The sequence below is a fragment of the Mandrillus leucophaeus genome, unplaced genomic scaffold (assembly GCF_000951045.1).
Source record: "Mandrillus leucophaeus isolate KB7577 unplaced genomic scaffold, Mleu.le_1.0 Scaffold20, whole genome shotgun sequence".
NCBI classification, from domain to species: Eukaryota; Metazoa; Chordata; class Mammalia; order Primates; family Cercopithecidae; genus Mandrillus; species Mandrillus leucophaeus.
This window is the reverse complement of record NW_012102032.1, coordinates 1,591,464-1,610,513: the sequence shown is the minus strand read 5'-3', so window position 1 is coordinate 1,610,513 and position 19,050 is coordinate 1,591,464. Positions and strand designations below refer to the sequence as shown.

The following is a 19,050-nucleotide window of genomic DNA, read 5'->3' as shown; positions in this document are numbered from 1 at the left end:
TTCTTTCTTTTTCTTTCCTTCCTTCATTCCTTCCTTTCCTTCTTTCTTTCTTCCTTTCCTTTCCTTTTTCCTTTCCTTTTTCCTTTTCCTTTTTCCTTTTCCTTTTCCCCTTCCCTCTTCCCTCTTCCCTCTTCCCTCTTCCCTCTTCCCTCTTCCCCCTTCCCCCTTTCCTTTCCTTTCCTTTCCTTTTTCCTTTCCTTTTTCCTTTCCTTTTTCCTTTCCTTTTTCCTTTCCTTTCCTTTCCTTTCCTTTCCACAGAGTCTTGCTCTGTTGCCCAGGCTGGGAATGCAGTGGCACAATCTTGGCTCACTTCAATTTCTGCCTCCCGGGTTCAAGCAATTCTCTTGCCTCAGCCTCCTGAGTAGCTGGGACTACAGGTGCCTGCCACCACGCCTGGCTAATTTTTGTGTATTTAGTAGAGGCAGGGTTTCGCCATGTTGGCCAGGCTGGTTTCAAACTCCTGACCTCAAGTTATTCTCCCACCTCAGCCTCCCAAAGTGCTGGGATTACAGGAATGAGCCACCATTCCCAGCCATTGTCACTGCTTTCTTAACAAGAACAGTAAGTTTTTTTGTTGTTGTTGGTTTTTTTTTTTTTAGTTAAGTTTTTCTGTCAGTTATATTAATTTTTGTTTTATTTTTATTTACTTATTTATTTATTTATTTATTTTGAGACAGTCTTACTCTGTCGCCCATGCTGGAATGCAGTGGTGCGATCTTAGCTCACTGCAGCCTCCACATCCTGGATTCAAGCGCCTCAGCCTCCCAAGTAGCTGGGATTACAGGCACCTGCCACCGCGCTTGGCTAATTTTTTGTATTTTTAGGGAGATGGAGGTTTCACCATTTTGGCCTTGCTGGTCTCGAACTCTTGGCCTCAAGTGATCCACCCACCTTCCAAGTGCTGGAATTATAGATGTGAGCCACTGTGCCCAGCCTAAAAAAATTGTATTTCTATTAAAAGCATTTTTTAGACTAGTCACATGCAGTAGTGGAAAGGGGAAAGAGTAGAACAAGTTCTGTCTGCACTAACTGAACAGTCAATTGAGGTAACTCACTACCTTCAGACTAGCCTCTGTCAGTTACATTTGTAACTTGAATAACATGCTTAAATTTGTATTTCTTGTTCTATCAAGTTTAGACATTTTGTATCGACTCCATATGTATAAGATATAGAAATTCTTAGCTCTGTATTGCTTTTCTCCTCTTTTCGACCATCTATTTTCCCACTTCTGTTAACTCTAGCATTACTTTTACTATAATTTTAATTCACTATGTTCTGCTTAACCAGAAGAAATTCAAGAGGGCTTATACATATATAAAACAGATTTTGAGTTGATTAATCATCATAGTTTAAAAAACTGGTTTTTAAAGATGAATTATTAAGATAAATGTGTGGAGAAGGAAGAAGAAGAGTTTATTCTTCTTAGTGTACAATCTTATCCTCTTATGGGCAATTTGACCCTTCTAAATTTTATCTTGGTGTCCTTGGGAACTTTTATTTTCCAAACTGTATACTCAGCCATACCCGAATTTCATTAAGGTGTACTATTTTGCATATATTCTTGGTTCTAGGATGCCTTCAACTGTAAGACCCATTGTTGCTTTAAAGTAATGTTATTGGTTGGGAGGGGATTGCATTAAATGATTATTAGCCCCATTGAAAATTAATAAAGTGAGAAACATATTTGTATTTAGTTTCTTATATAGAGGGGAAAATAGGCAAAAATAAAAATTGAGTCACCATTAATTCTTTTGTCCGCCTTTATTTTCTTTATCCAAAGAAAACTTTTTTTCTTAAAGAAAAAAAAAAACAAGAGCTGGGTACAGTGTCCCATGCCTGTAGTCTCAGCTGCTTTGGAGGCTGAGGTTAGAGGATCCCTTGAGCCCAGGAGTTATGAGCCAGCCTGGGCAATGCAGTGAGACCCTCTCTCTTTCTTTAAAAAAGAAAAAGAAAAAAATTGACCCTACTATTTTGGTAGCCTATCTCTTTCCAATAAACCTACTCTTCTACTTTAACTTATTGTTGTGGCTATATAATAATTCTATGTGTGAATGTACCTAACTCATTTAACTGGTTCCTCTATTTGCAGCCTTTTCTACTATAAACAGTGTTGTAAAGAACTTTTCTTATAGCTAAGTCTTTGCTCATATCCATGATTTTTTTCCTTCTGATGAAGTAGAATTTCTGGGCAAAATAGAGTATGAATTTTTGCATACTTCCTAATAAACAAAAACAAGTTAACATTTTTGGCCGCTAGCCATCACTAAGATATAACTTTTTCTTGTTTTTTAGTGAACACTTGTCCTGCTCCTTCACCTTTTTCTTGCATGGAGACAGCAATGTTTGTACCAGTGTGGAAATTAACCAACATCAACCTGTATACCTTCTCAGTGAAGAGCATATCACCCTTGCTCAACAGTCTAATAGCCCATTTCAAGGTAGATTATTATATTAGGTATTTGATCTTTTATTGAAAGATCCTTATTGAACTTCATAATTTTACATTTGGGGATTGATGGAATTCCCCCTGATCTTTAGCCTAATGATGATTTTGATGTCATATACTTTCTTCTCCCCCATTAGAGTGTTGCTACATTTTTAAATACAGGTATTACCAATAATTCTTGACTGTGAATGGTGAAGTAGTTTAAAGTGTTCTTTTAGATAGCATATTGGATTTATATGTGTTAACGTTTTCAAGGTTATCTTGTGCGTCAGGTCATATAAGCCATGTTTTGTTTGTTGTTTGTTTTTGTTTTTCGACATGGAGTTTCGCTGTGTTGCCCAGGCTGGAGTGCAGTGGCATGATCTCGGTTCACTGCAACCTCCACTTCCCGGTTTCAAGAAATTCTGCCTCAGCCTCCTGAGTAGCTGGGATTGCAGGCGCGAGCCACCACGCTTGGCTAATGTTTGTATTTCTTAAGTAGAACTCGGTTTCATTGTGTTGGCCAGGCTGGTCTTGAACACCTGACCTCAAGTGATCCACCTGCCTCGGCCTCCCAAAGTGCTGGGATTATAGGTGTGAGCCACCTTGCCTGGCCAAAGCCATGTGTAACATAGCTACAAACGGACTTTTGATACTATTTATACTATGAAAACAGTTGAATTCTAGAAGAAATATTTTATAAGCTTGCTGAATTGCTTTTAAGGCTTGGCAGTGTGTTCTTATTTTAACTTTAAACCTAATATTTGCTTTTTAAAGTTTACATGGCAGTACATTATAAATATTTAGATTTATATATCTATATTGTTTTTCCTCAGATAGCTTTTTCTTAGAATGCTTTTTCTCAGTGGGAGTCAAAGTAAATTGAAGGATGCACAAATATTCCCAGCTTCTGTTAAAATTCTTAAGAGTTTGGGCAGACAATTTTTTTTCTTTTTTCTTTTTTTTTTTTGAGATGAAGTCTCCCTCTGTTGCCCAGGCTAGAGTGCAGTGGTGCCATCTTGGCTCACTGCAGCCTCTGCCTCCCCAGTTCAAGCAATTCTCCTGCCTCAGCCTCCTGAGTAGCTGGGATTGCAAGCGTGTGCCACCACACCCAGCTAATTTTTTTTGTATTTCATTAGAGACAGGGTTTCACCACGTTGACCAGGCTGGTCTTGAACTCCTGACCTCAGGTGATCCGCCCGCCTCAGCCTCCCAAAATGCTGGGATTACAGGCGTGAACCACTGCGCCCAGCCTGGGCAGACAAATTTTTAACAGTTTATATAATAAACTCAGTGTTGTACTTTATCTTCACAGTAACGAAGTATAATAAATTGATTTTTCTCTGGAATGGTTATTATTGGTTTCCTTTTCTTTTTTATAACTGCACGATCACTTGCCACATTGTTCACTGTGTTCTTATTTGGTAAAACAGTCTTTAGTTACTTACTTGATGTCTGCTTTGGGTTTCTAGTTATCTTATGCCCATTTGGACTAAATGGCACTCTCACAGGACAGGCATTCAAGATGTCTGATTCAGCTACAAAAAAATTAATTGGTGAATGGAAACAGTTCTATCCTATCTCATGTTGCTTGAAGGAGATGTCTGAAGAAAAGCAGGAAGATATGGATTGGGAAGATGATTCTTTAGCTGCAGTAGAAGTTCTTGTTGGTATGTATGCTGAGTATTATTCCTAAGGGGAAAACGCATGATTGTATGTATTAGTTATATTTTGCTCAATAACAAGTTTAATAACTCAGTGGCTTTCAACACCAAAGATTTATTTCTTATTTCTTGCCCACATTACTTAAGGGCTGCATCTTAGCTGTGGCTTGGCTCCATGTATCTGCTCATTCTGTAACCTAGGTTAAATGAGTATCCCAGTAGCTAGGACATACTGTTCTTATGAGAACAGAAGAATAATAGGGACTGAACCAAACCATGTAAGTGTACTCAAAGCTTCTGCTGGGATAAGGTAATGTTGCATCTGCTCACATTGCATTAGACAAAACTAGTTAAATGGCCAAGCCAAAGTCATTTGGGCAGGGAAATAGATTCTGTCTAGAGAGAAGCATGCTTAGAATGGGACAGTTAATTGTGAATTAATTAATATTTGAAGGCTGAAAAGTTGACAGCCTGTGTTATGTGATGTTTTAATGTTTCGTAAAACTATCACTTCCAATAACTTAAGAGACAGAAAATGTAACTAAAGAATTTGTGACTTTGCATGCTCTGCCTGCCAAAAGGGTCAGATTGGTTTTTTTTATTATTTTTTTATTTTTTGAGACGGAGTCTCACTCTGTTGCCCAGGTTGGAGTGCAATAGCGCGGTCTTGGCTCACTGAAACCTCCTCCGCCTCCCAGGTTCAAGTGCTTCTCCTGCCTCAGCCTTGCTAGTAGCTGGGATTACAGGTGCACGCCACCATGCCCAGCTAATTTTTGTAATTTTAGTAGAGATGGAGTTTTGCCATGTTGGCCAGGCTGGTCTCAAGTTCCTGACTTCAAGGGATCCACCTACCTTGGCCTCCCAGAGTGCTGGGATTACTGGCATGAGCCACTGCGCCCAGCGCAAAAGGGTCAGATTTTTTCAGATTGGTTATATTCTCTATGTCCTCTCATTCAGGGACCCAGGTTAACAAAGTACTGGTATCTGGAACATGTTAATCTCATAGTAGAAGACAGAAGTGAGAGAAGCTGCCTGACCCTACAAGCACATTTAAAGCTCTGTTAGGATGTGGCTTATATCACATGCTTACATTCCAGAGCAAGTCACATAGCCTGACAATGGAGTGAAGACATATACTCTACCTCGGAGAGGCATGAGAGGAGGCATGGAGAAAATATAATCTAGCAGATAATTGGAATTAGAATCTACCGTATTGTATTTAAGGGAATCTAATGGTAATGTTATACATGAAGATCACCTCATTTCATCTTTTATTTATTTATTTTTTTTGAGATGGAATCTCGCTTTGTCGCTGCCCAGGCTGGAGTGCAATGGTGCGATCTCTGCTCACTGCAACCTCTACCTCCTGGGCTCAAGCAGTTCTCCTGCCTCACCCTCCCTAGTAGCTGGGATTACAGGTGCCCGCCACCATGCCCAGCTAAATTTTGTATTTTTAGTAGAGATGGAGTTTAGCCATGTTGGCCAGACCTCAAATGACCCACCCACCTCAGCCTTCCAGAGTGCCGGGATTACAGGTGTGAGCCACCGCTCCTGGCCTTTTTTTTTTTTTTTTTTCAATAAAAAGATTACCAGTGTTCACTTTTAATAAACACATTACCAGAGCAGTTGTGACAAAAACGGAAACAAAATACACACATTTTTTAGGCTTTTAAAATAGAGGCATATAGAAAAGTAAATAGAAAATGGTTTGTAATTCTAGTGTCCAGATTACCTTTGTTAAACTTAAAAAATAAAATTGAAAAAGTAATACACATTAAGTTGGTCAGAGATGCAAACAAAGATTTAAAAAACGCATTTCTAGAAATCTAAAAAATTAAAAGGAAAGCTGCCTTTTTCCAGATCTCTCTCAGCAAAGGTAACCACCACTGGCAGCTTATTGTGGTTTATTATGGTTTCTTCTAAAAAAGAAAAGAAAAACTTATGCCAAAGAAGCTTATATTTATAAAAATGTATTTTTATTTGTACAGATGTGATACCTACTTTTCCATTATAGTACTTTTGAGTGTGACTGATTCACTAGTCACAAAGGTAATTGGTTTTCTTGTCCCATTTTTTTTCCTTTCAGCTGGTGTCCGAATGATCTACCCAGCATGCTTTGTTCTAGTCCCTCAGTCAGACATTCCTACTCCTAGCCCTGTGGGATCTACTCACTGTTCATCTTCTTGCTTGGGTGTCCACCAAGTGCCTGCTTCCACAAGAGATCCTGCTATGTCTTCGGTTACGCTTACACCACCTACATCTCCTGAGGAAGTCCAAACAGGTATAGTAGTAATTTGTCTCATCAGCTCTGGTAATCTGTTACTTTGTGTACAGTACAGTAAGTACTTAAGAAATAATTTATTTTGAAATAGTTTCAAACTTCTTGAGAAGTTACAAGCATAGTACAAGTAATTTCCTTAGCCAGATTTCCAAACTGTTGTTATTTACTCCTTCACCCTCTCTGTATATATGTACATTCATTATCATTGGTCTTTTTCTGAACCATTTGAGAACAAGCTACAGATGTGATGTCCCATCACTCCTGTGTACTCAGTGTATTTCCCAAAATTAAGGACACTCTCCTATACAACTGTTACTCAGTCCTCTTAGTCAGAAAATCAGTGTTGATACACTGCCATCCAGTTTGCATTCCCTGTTTTAGATATTTTGCTTTCTGTATTTAAAAGTAGCGTGCTTTTATTTTTAAAGATTTGTGTGTTTATAATTAAAATTTACTCCAACAGAGCAGTCCATTGCTGTGTTCTAATTCTTAGCACTTAAGTCCTACAAAAATAAACCCAAGCTTTTATAGTAACTGTCAATACAGAACTAAAGCATTTTAGCTATTAAAAAGGGTTTAGTTACCAAGGTGCTTATTTTCAGCAAAATGCCCTGTCACTCAGAAGGACATATGCATATGCTAAAGTTCTGACCCATCGATTGATGCAACAGGTTTATATCCCTGCCCTCCCTCCATCTACCTTTAAAACAAAACACAGAAGAACTTTTTACAATGGAGGACAAACATACAGAAACACAGAAGAGCTTTTTACAATGGAGGGGAAATATGCTCATGCTCAGCTGACCTTACAAAAAAGACTGTCTGATTTCCAACTAAATGAGAACACCAAAGTGTTTGGCTAGAGTCCAGCAGTCATTGACTGACCCAGGTCAGAGGCTGGCAGGGACAGAAGGGCCAGAGTGCTGCCACTGTAGGGGCTCATTCTGGGCTCCATACCCCACCTTGATGTGGAAGTCAGGCTCTGTGCAGCAGCTCCATGGCTGGTGTCCAGGGACCCTTCACACTACTCCTGAGTCCTTCCAGTCTACCCACCTCTGGCCAGCCCCCAACCTTGATGATGTCACTGGGCATCAGGGTAGTCTGGTTTGCTTATACAGCATGATCCATGGGACACCTCCTTCCTCGCCCTCAGCCCACCTCCCTCCACACACCACCCTGTGCTGGCCCTGCCTGGCTCCTGAGAACCCCGCTCTTGGCACTGAGAGTGCTAGGTTACAGAGATGTACTTGACTGCCACATTTGCCTAATGAGATCTGGTTCCAAAAAGTAGCATGCTTTTTGTCTCAAAATACAAATAATTTTACCAGATAGCTGGAGCAGCTTGTATCACAAATTAATAAAAAACCCAAATAATGTTACTTTAAACCTACCTTTATTCTCCTACAGCCTGTTTTTTTGTTTTGTTTTCAGTTGATCCTCAGTCTGCCCAGAAGTGGGTCAAATTTTCTTCAGTATCTGATGGCTTCAACTCCGATAGTACTAGCCACCATGGTGGGAAAATACCCAGAAAATTAGCAAATCATGTGGTGGATAGAGTTTGGCAAGAATGCAATATGAACAGAGCACAGAACAAGTGTGTATTTTCATTTATAAGTTCAAAAATTGCATGTTGATAATTACTTATAATTAGAAGATATCTAAAGTATAAACCGTCATTTATTTGATTTTTCTTTAACTCATAACGTTGATCTTTAAAATTAATTTTAATGCTACATTGAGGTTTAATGGAAAATTTTATGAATTCTAAAGAATTTTGTAACTTTAAATCTTAGGAGGAAGTATTCTGCTTCATCAGGTGGTCTGTGCGAAGAAGTGACAGCTGCTAAAGTGGCATCCTGGGACTTTGTTGAAGCCACACAAAGAACAAATTGCAGTTGTTTGAGGTAGATTGTTTCCTGATCAATTGATGCCTATGTGTGATAGTTTCTTATGCCACTGAATGCTTATGCCCACTTCATTTGAGATAGCTTACATGAACATGATATTAGGATTTTTTCAAAAGAAAATTCAAGAAAAAGATTTCAGGAATTTGAAGCTGATTATAGAAATACATGTAGATATAATCCTTCAGTTCATTCACTGTTGCCAGAGGCGGACTCTGAAAGTTTTGTTTCCTAGTGGCTAAATAAAATACTATTTTATATGGGGCTATGGTATATGTAGCATCTATAAGATATAAAAGGCATATAAGTCTCTTGAGAAAAGCATTCCTTCCTCAATGGCACTGCCTGAGAAATTTCTCCCAAAAGTTCTTTCTTTTTTAAAAAATAAAGAGACAGGGTCTTGGTTTGTTGCCCAGGCTGGAGTAATCATGGCTCTCTGCAGCCTCAAACTCCTGGACTCAGGCGATCCTCCTGCCCCAGCCTCCCAAATAGATAGGATTACAGGCTTGTGCCACCACATCTGGCTAATTAAAAGAAAAAAAAAATTTGTGGAGAGGGGATCTTGGTATATTGTCCAGACTGGTTTCGAACTCCTAGCTTCAAAACAATCCTCCCCTTGGTTTTCCAAAGTGCTAGGATTACAGGTGTGAGCCACCATACCTGGCCTACAGTCTTTTTTTTTTTTTGAGACGGAGTCTTGCACTGTCTCCTGGGCTGGAGTGCAGTGACGCGATCTCAGCTCACTGCAAGCTCCACCTCCCAGGTTCACGCCATTCTCCTGCCTCAGCCTCCATAAAGTAGGAGTAGTTGGGACTACAGGCACACGCCACCATGCCCAGCTAATTTTTTTTTATTATTATTATTAATGTATTTTTAGTAGAGACAGGGTTTCACTGTGTCAGGATGGTCTGGATCTCCTGACCTCATGATACAATCTTTTTTTAATAGCAAATACAGCGTTGGGTTTTGAAGAGTACATTCTTTTCTTTTTTTTTTAAGCTTTTATTTTTGGTTCAGGGTTACGTGTGCAGGTTTGTGAAATAGGTAAACTCATGTCACAGGGATTTGCTGTGTAGATTATTTTGTCACTCAGATACTAAGCCTAGTACCCAGTAGTTACTTTTTCTGCTCCTATCCCTCCTCCCAGCCTCTACCCTGAAGTAGACGCCAGTGTCTGTTGGACCCTTCTTGCTGTCCATGAGTTATCATCATTTAGCTACCACTTATAGGTGAGAACAGGCAGTAGTTGGCTTTCTGTTCCTGTGCTAAGGATGATGACCTCCAGCTTCATCCATGTTCCTGCAGATGACATGATCTCATTCTTTTTTATGGCTTCACAGTATTCCATGGTGTGTACATACCACATTTTCTTTATCCAGTCTGTCATTGATGGGCACTTACGTTGATTCTGCGTCTTTGCTGTTGTGAATAGTGCTGCAGTGAACATTTGTGTATATGTGTCTTTGTGGTAGAATGAGTTATATTCCCCAGTTATATAACCAGTAATGGGATTGCTGGGTCAGATGGTAGTTGTAGCTCTTTGAGGAATCACCACACTGCTTTCCACAATGATTGAACTGTTTTCACTCCCACCAACAGTGTATAAATGTTCCCTTCTCAATCTCGCCAGCGTCTGTTACTTTTTGACTTTTTAATAATAGCCATTCTGACTGGTGTGAGATGTTATCTCATTATGGTTTTGATTTGCATTTCTCTAATGATCAGTGATGTTGAGCTTTTTTACATATGCATGTTGGCTGCACATATGTCTTCTTTTGAAAAGTGTTCATGTCCTTTGCCCACTTTTTAATAGGATTATTTTTTCTTATAAATTTAAGTTTTTTTAGATACTGGATATTAGACATTTGTCAGCACAGTTTGCAAAACTTTTCTCCTGTTATGTAGGTTATCTGTTTAGTCTGTTGATAATTTCTGTTGCTGTGCAACTGCTCTTTAGTTTAATTAGATCCCTTTTGTCAATTTTTGCTTTTGTTGTGATTGCTTTTGCCATCTTTGTCATGAAATTTTTGCCCATTTCTGTGTCCAGAATGGTATTGTCTGGGTTGTCTTCCAGGGTTTTTACAGTTTTGGGTTTTACATTTAAGTCTTTAATTCATCTTGAGTTGATGTTTGTGTATTGTGTAAGGAAGTGGTTTGGTTTCAGTCATCTGCATATGACTAGCCAGTTATACCAGCACCATTTATTGAATAGGGAGTCCTTTCCTCATTGCTTGTTTTTGTGAGTTTTGTCAAAGATCAGATGGTTGTGGCAGTGCATCCTTGTTTCTGGGCTCTCTATTCTGTTTCATTGGTCTGTGTGTCTGTTTTAGTATCAGTACCATGCTGTTTTGGTAACTGTAGTCCTGTAGTACCATTTAAGCAAGGTAACATGATGCCTCCAGCATTCTTCTTTTTGCTTAGGATTGCCTTGGCTATTTGGGCTATTTTTGGATTTCATACACATTTTAAAATAGTTTTTCCTAGTTCTGTGAAGAATGTCATTGGTAGCTTGATAACATTGAATCCAAATTGCTTTGGGCAGTATGGCCATTTTAAGGATATTGATTCTTTCTATCCATGAGCATGGAATGTTTTTCTGTTTTTTTGCATCATTTCTGGTTTCTTTGAGCAGTGTTTTGTAATTCTCATTGTAGAGCTCTTTAACCCCTCTGATTAACTGTATTCCCAGTTACTTTACTCTTTTTGTGGCAGATGTGAATGGGATTGCATTTCTGATTTGGCTCTCAGCTTGGTTGTTGTTGGTATATAGGGATGCTAGTGATTTTTGTACAGTGATTTTGTATCCTGAAATTTTACTGAAGTTGTCTATCAGTTGAAGGAGCTTTTGGGCTGAGACTGGGGTTTTCCAGGTTTAGAATCATGTTGTCTGTCAACAGGGATAGTTTCGCTTCCTTTCTTTCTATTTGAATGCCCTTTATTTTTTTCTCCCTGATTCTTCTGGCCAGGACTTCCACTACTATTATGAATAGGAGTGAGAGGGGGCATTCTTATCTTGTGCCACTTTTCAAGGGAAATGCTTCCAGCTACAATCTTTTTTTTAAAATGGTAAATACAGTGCTGGGTTTTGTGGAGTTATTTCTGATAACATTCTTTGGGCAGCTATAAGTGAAATGTTGAAGTAAGATTCAGAAAATAGGATTCTATAAGGGAAAAACTTAAAAGGGAGCAAAACTGTCAAAGCATGACAAAACCATCAAGCTTTCCAATGGACTATATTGGTTGAATGATTAGTAGAAGAATAGATGAATGTGGAATTCTTTAGAAATGTATTTAGTTTATATATTAAGGCCTTATGATAAGATTTGGTTATGAGAAGTTTTAAAATTATGTTGCCTAGAGTTTATGATTTTATCCTGCAGATTAAACATAGATCATAGGCTTTTGCAGTCAAGTAAACAATAATGGTCTTGACATCCCTAGTCAGAACTTGTGATGGAATAGATGGTCACCTGTCTTTCTCATGGAAGTGAACCAAAGAAATGGAGTGCCTGCAGGTTAGGGCCAAGGTTTTTCTACATTTGCGCTGTTGGTTTGAATGTATAATAACAGAGTCTCTCAAATGTGCTGTTATGTTTTTGCATAAATTGAATATTCTTATATTGCATAAGAATTCTTACTTTGCATTTATTGAATAATTCTCTTTGGATTAAAGAATATGTAATTTTTTAAAGTCTGGCAACTTTGTTGAAAATTTAGCTCTGTTAGAGAGATTGGAATAAAAACAAAGATATATTTAGCTATTGTTTAGCAGTTTAAAATAGCTAAAAAACCACACCTAAACTTGAACATAATTTGTATAAGAATGAGGGTCAGCAAAGGGTAATGAATTGGCCATGTTTGGCCCACTGCCTGTTTTGTATGGCCTGTAAGCTGAAAATGATTTTTTTTTTATTTGTTTGAGACGATGTCTTGCAGACGGGAGTGCAGTGGCGCGATCTGAGCTCACTGCACCCTCGCCTCCCGGGTTCAAGCAGTTCTCCTGCCTCAGCCTCCCGAATAGCCAGGGAGGGGCCACCACGCCTGGCTAATTTTTTGTATTTTTTAGTGGAGACGGGGTTTCACCATGTTGGCCCATCTGGTCTCAAACTGCTGACCTCAGGTGATCCATCTGCCTTGGCCTCCCAAAGTATTGGGATTACAGGTTTAAGCCACCATGCCTGGGCCAACTGAAAATGATTTTTACATTTTTTAAAAGTTGAAAAAAATAAAGAATGTTTTATGGTATGGGAAGGTTGTGTGAAATTCAGATTTCAGTACTGATAAATGGATTTATTAGAACACAGCCACGTTCATTTATTTACATATTGTCTGTGGTCGCTTTTGCCCCACAGTGGCAGAGTTGAGTAGTTGTGACACAGACTGGCCCCCAGGGGATAAAATATTTACTCTCTGGTTCCCTACAGAAAAAGTTTGCTAATCCCTGGTCTAAGACCAAAAGAATGCTTAAATGAAATTAGGTTTTTCCAGAACTACCATTCGACCGAGCAATCCTATTACTGGATATATATACCCAGAGGAATATAAAGCATTCTGTTGTAAAGACACCTGCATGGGAATGTTCATTGCAGCACTGTTCACAATAGCAAAGACGTGGAATCAACCTAAGTGCTCATCAGTGACAGATTGGATAAATAAAATGTGCATGTACACCATGGAATGCCGTGCAGCCATAAAAAAGAATGAGATCATGTCTTCTGCAGGAATATGAATGGAGCTGGAGGTCATTTTCCTTAGCAAACTAATGCAGAAACTGAAAATTAAATATTGCATGTTCTCACTTATAAGTGGGAGCTAAATGATGAGAATACATGGACACATAGAGGAGAACAACAGACACTGGGGTCCAGTGGAGGCTGGGAGGAGGAAGAGGAGCAGAAAAAATAACTGTTGGATACTAGGCCTTTAATACCTGTGTAATGAAATAATCTGTAAACAAAGCCCCATGACATGAGTTTACCTGTATAACAAACCATCGCATTTACCCCGAACCTAAAATAAAAGTTAAGAAAAAAATAAATTAGGATTTTCTTTCTCACTATTGGAATTTTTATCAAACAATTCTTTTTTAGTTCCTAAACTAGACTTTTTTATTCTTTCTGAAAAGATGTGGATTTTAAGTATTTTGTCTAAAATGGTTTTAGAGGAAGGCATTAAAAAAATGCATGTTGGCAACATAAGTTTAAATTTTTGGTCTTTAAGCTGAACTTTTATTTTTAAAAAGTTATTTTCTTTTGTCCAGGCACAGTGGCTCATGCCCGTAATCCCAGCACTTTGGGATGCTGAGGCGAGTGGATCACTTGAGGTCAGGAGTTCAAGACCAGCTTGGCCAACATGGTGAAATACCATCTTTACTAAAAATACAAAAATTAGCCGGTCATGGTGGTGCACGCCTGTAATCCCAGGTACTCAGGAGGCTGAGGCAGGAGAATCTCTTGAACCCGGAAGGCAGAGGTTGCAGTGAGCCAAGATGGCGCCACTGCACTTCAGTGTTGGCTGCAAAGCGAGACTCCGTCTCAAAAAAAAAGTTATTTTAAAAAATATTTTCAGAAATTCCTCACAGGCATATAGAGATTTAATATGCCAAAATTTTATATAGTCGATGCGTGTGACTTGCTTTGGTTAGTTTGCTCCTTTAGTAAATACAGCATTTCTAATCATTTACTTAGAAAAAAATTACTATTACATTTTGTACTTTAGGTTCTTTGCCCACTACAAATCTAGCTTATTTCTTAAGTGAAGGTAAGACAGATAGACAGTGAGCTACTATGTGTGTATCCTCTTTGCCATGGAATATAGGAGGTTGGGGCATACATTGATAACTGACTCTGTTAATCGGCCTCTAGCTCGCTCTCAAATCCATTTCTGCTTTTTCTCTGTTCTGTTCTGTATTGCAGGAAATTAAATTTCCTAGACTCCTTTGCTTTCTGGAGTTGGCTAATAGGAGGCACTAACAGAAGATTGGAGGGTGAGAGGAGGGAAGAAGCCAGGGTCTTTCCCCAGTCCCTTTTTGAGCCAACTCCAGCAACAGCTCCCTTGTGTCCTATTAACACAGCCCCTTCTCATGGTCCCAGTTACTACTGAGCAGATCCTGCTATGGTTCTAGCACCATCCTGAGCTTCCGGGATATGGTGAGACTACATCATCTTATTGTCCTTTCAGTGCTAGAAGTCATAGAAGCTCCCTGCTGTTACTAGTCTCTGGGTTGCCTCACTTTCCTCTGTTTTGTATAACCAGTTCTGTATAGTGAATTTCTTCTGTGTGAAAGATAGGCCTGGACCCTGCCTGATAACACTGGCTTCTCTTAAAAATGATTTAGGAAGAAAAAAAATTCGTAGCTGTACAGACAATTTACATGAATATAAATTATTTTAAGAAATTTAAAGTATGTGAAAAAAGCCTAAGTTCCCCTTGACCATCCTTTCTCTCCCCCAGGCGTACTCACTCTCTCTAGAAGTGGCTAGTTGCCAATTAGATACTATTTCTCCATACTTAATTTTATGTATTCTCCTCTCAACACATAAATATTATTATTTTTTTAGAGACTAGCTGTGTCGCCCAGGCTGGAGTGCAGTGATGAAATCATGGCTCATTATAGCCTCAAACTCCTGGGCTCAAATGATCCTCCTGCCTCAGTCTCCCAGCTAGCTAGAACTACAGGTGTGTGCCACAGTGCTTGGATAATTTTTAAATATTTTGTAGAGACGGGGTCATGCTATGTTGTCCAGGCTGGTCTTGAACTCCTGGGCTCAAGCGATCTTCCTGCCTCAGCCTCCCAAAGTGCTGAGATTACCGGCATGAGCCACCATGCCTGGCCTCACGTAAGTATTATTCTGATGTATTTTTCACAGCGAATTCTTTTCACTTAATGTGCCTCAGATCTTTCCATATTAGTTACTTATAGCTCTGCTTCATTGTTTAAAAATTTTCCTGGGGCTGGGTGTGGTGGCTCATGCCTGTAGTCCCAGCAGTTTGGGAGGCCAAGGGAGAAGGATTACTTGAGGCCAGGAGTTCGAGACTAGCGTGGACAATGTAGTGATACTCTCTTTTTTAAAAGAAAAATGAAAAAATAATGTTATTAATATTACACTGGATGGAAGTATCATAGTTTATATAATCAGTCTGGATTTGATGGACATACAGTTTGTTTCCATAGGTGTTTTTTGCTTGTGCTTACTTTAAAAAAAAGTAATACTGCTGTAACTATCAGTTATCTATTAGGTTTTTTCGAATACTTACTGTGTGACAGAAGGTGTCCTAGCCTCAGAATACACTAGCTAACAAAAGGCGAGAGGGCTGCTTAAGTACGTGTGACATCAAAAAAGATTCTACTGATTTTACTCACACTTTTTGCATGTAGAAAATGTTGGTTTTTCTTGTGATTTCACTGATCTGAAGACTGTCCTCACAATTATTTTTTGCCATTATAATAAGTGAGAAGCATAAAATTGTTGCATTTTTCATTAGCAAGATTGAATAGCACACATTTACTGATACTAGACTTTAGTGTGGTGGAATGTTCATAGAAAAACTGCACATAGAAAGCAGGCTGCTAAGTAAAAAGCAATACATTAAATTTCACATGTTAACATTAAAGTACTGCATGCCTAACATCAATAGGAAAGAATAAAAGGATTACTCTGTTGGTTTGTGCTTTGAGGACAATTTCATTTTTTTTTTACAAAGATTACTCAATGTGGTTATGTTCTAGCATGAAATTCAGTTGTTCGGCCGGGTGCAGTGGTTCATGCCTGTAATCCCAGCACTTTGGGATGCCAAGGCAGGTGGATCACAAGGTGAGGAGATGAGAACCATCCTGGCTAACACAGTGAAACCCTGTCTCTACTAAAAATACAAAAAAATTAGCCAGGCTTGGTGGTGGGGGCCTGTAGTCCCAGCTACTCAGGAGGCTGAGGCAGGAGAATGGCATGAACCCGGGAGGTGGAACTTGGAGTGAGCCGAGATTGTGCCACTGCTCTCCAGCCTGGGTGACAGAGCAAGACTCCGTCTCAAAAAAAAAAAAAAAATTCAGTTGTTCTCTCTAAAGAAACTAGCTTTTAGAAAGAGGTCTGTATAGAAGAAAAGGGCTTTTAATGTTGTCAAAAATTTAGAGAACCGCTGCTATTAGTATATAACCCCAGTTAATAGTTTCTTACTCATAATAGCTGGGTAAGTGAATGTATGGCCATTTACTTTTCACATCCCTTGTATACTTGGGACATAACTAAATAGTTCACCTCAGATGAATGGAGATCCTGTTTCTCCTACTGCCTTGCATAAAATAGACTAATTCTCAAACTTTTTCGTCTCAGAACTTACTTACAGTCTTAAAAAGTTGTTGAAGACTGCAAAGTACATTTATTACATCTATTTATATTTTAGAGAAATTTTAAAGCACCACTTATTAAAAATAACATTAATCTCAGTGCATATTAACATGAATAAAATAGACATCCACTATATTTTCCAAAACACTAGCAAAAAAACTGATTGAGTGGCATTGTTCTACAGTTGTGCAAGACTCTTTAATATTGAGTGTAGTAAGATAGTTGAATTCTTACATCTGCTTCTGCATTCAGCATATTGCTGGATATTGTCTTGGTTGAAGTATATGAAGAAAATCCAGCCTCATATAGTTATGCAATTGGAGAAGGGAAGAGAGTATTTTAATAACTTTTTCAGATAATTGTGGATATTCTTCTTTGGTACTACACCAAAAATTGACAAGTGGTAGTTTCTTAAAGGTTAGTTGCAATGTGACATCTAAAGCCCTGTCAGTAGTTGTACTTCACTAATAACTGAATGGATCTTTCGATTTTGTAACATCATGCATTGGTCATTTGAAAAATGTCAGTTCACTGGGTTATACAGATCTGAATGTTGACGCATTTTGTTATATATACTCATCTCCAAATATCCGTGGAAGATCGATGTTCTGGAACCCTTACAGATAACAAAATTTATGGATGCTCAAGTCCTTCATATAAAATGAGTTAGTATTCATATAACCCATATACATCCTTCAGTATTCCTTTTTCTTTTTTTTTTTTTTTTTTTTTTTTTTTTTTTTTTTTTTGAGACAGAGTCTTCCTCTGTTGCCCAGGCTGGAGTGCAGTGGTGTGATCTTGGCTTACTGCAACCTGCCCCTCCCTGGCTCAAGCGATTCTCGTGCCTCAGCCTCCCAAGTAGCTGGGACTATAGGCATGCGCCACCACGCCCAGCTAAATTTTTGTGTGTGTGTATTTTTAATAGAGATGGGGTTTCACCAGGTTGGCCAGGCTGGTCTTGAACTCCCGGCCTCAAGTGATCCACCCACCTCAGCCTCCCAAAGTGTTGGGATTACAGGCATGAGCCACTGTACCTGGCCCTTCAGTATAGTGTAAATAATCTCTAGTTTGTTTATAATACCTAATACAATGTGTTACATAAAGAGTTATACCGTATTGTTTTTACAATTTATATTGTTTTTTATTGTTGTACTGTTAACTTTTCATTTTTGAAAAATAATATTTTTCATCTCTGGTTAGTTGAATTTGAGGATGTGGAATTCAGCCAATACAGTGTATCAAAATATTTCATTCATTAATATTACCAGTGACCTCATCTGAAAAGTATTTGTTAGAAAGCTGTCAAGCTCACTGTGTCAGATACAGTTTTCCAAAATTCTAAATCTTGCAGTGGTACCAACTGTATTAGCAGAAGTATTGTTTAGCAGTCAAGCTCAAAATGATCAGTTCTTCCTTAAATGACAAACTCATTTTGTTCATGTTTGATAACCTAATAAACAAATCTGCCAAATGGCCAAATATGGATAATCTTAGTTTATCTACCAGTCAGCTAGTTTCAGCTTGTAACTCAAACAATTGTACAAGTGCTTTTCCTCAAAATAGCCATTGTACTTCAAATCTATAACAGAAATACTTTATATGTACTTCCTGTTTCTTTATACAGAGTGTAAAAAGATAGTATAAGTACTGAGATTATTAAAAATTATTTGTGCTGTCTTCATGAAGGACATTCTTAAGTGATACTATCATAAAAAACAGCAAACTGAATGTGTGGTGGTGGAGAAAGCAGTGGCTACTACTGCTAGTACAGTTGGTATCACTCCCTTGATTCATGTTCAGTTGCTAGAAGTTTTGCTGCCTATTGTTTTTGAACCATCTTTGTAAATTTCAACATAATAAAAAAAGGCAGATAGTGTCTTGGTGCTATTGTGGAAATAGTTTTGAACCCCTGAAGCCCCTGAAAAGGAGGGTTCATGGACCATACTTTGAATTTAGTAGACAGTCAAATATTTGAATAATTGATAAGTTAAATGATACTGTTGTTTTTTTCCTTTTTATATTCTTTTTTTTCAGTTTCTTCTCTTGATTTAGAAGTTTGGTGTTCTGTTTTTATTCTTTTGTTAATTGAATTAATCCTTTATTGTACCTGCTTTCCTTAAAGTCTACAGTTAGAGTCTATGTTCTTTTTATGGAATGAACAAGAACCTTGGAATACTTTAATCTTGCTCCTCACATCTTTCATGCTTTTTTTTTTTTTTTTTTAGCATTTTAGTTCTCTGTTTTGTTATTAGAAAATTCAAACATGGATAAAAATAAGCGAATTGGGCAATGAATTCCTACTTATCAACCATTCGTATTCACTTACTGTGTTTGCTTCAACTAGACCTTTTCTCTTGCTGAAGATCTTTAAAATTTGTTTAATTTACTTTATTATTTGTTTATTATTTTATATATATATATATATTTTTT

The 19,050-nt window shown here is 38.2% G+C and overlaps 1 protein-coding gene across 1 annotated transcript in view; it reads left to right on the top strand.

Moving 5' to 3' along the window:
• Positions 1-19,050, top strand: part of MED13 (mediator complex subunit 13) — a 150,389-nt gene that overhangs the window by 44,916 nt on the left and 86,423 nt on the right. The window contains exons 4-8 of the mRNA XM_011979163.1: positions 2,294-2,439; positions 3,899-4,096; positions 6,177-6,371; positions 7,803-7,965; positions 8,165-8,275. Of these exons, the coding sequence (XP_011834553.1) occupies positions 2,294-2,439; positions 3,899-4,096; positions 6,177-6,371; positions 7,803-7,965; positions 8,165-8,275 (813 nt within the window). The remainder of the gene's footprint in view (positions 1-2,293; positions 2,440-3,898; positions 4,097-6,176; positions 6,372-7,802; positions 7,966-8,164; positions 8,276-19,050) is intronic.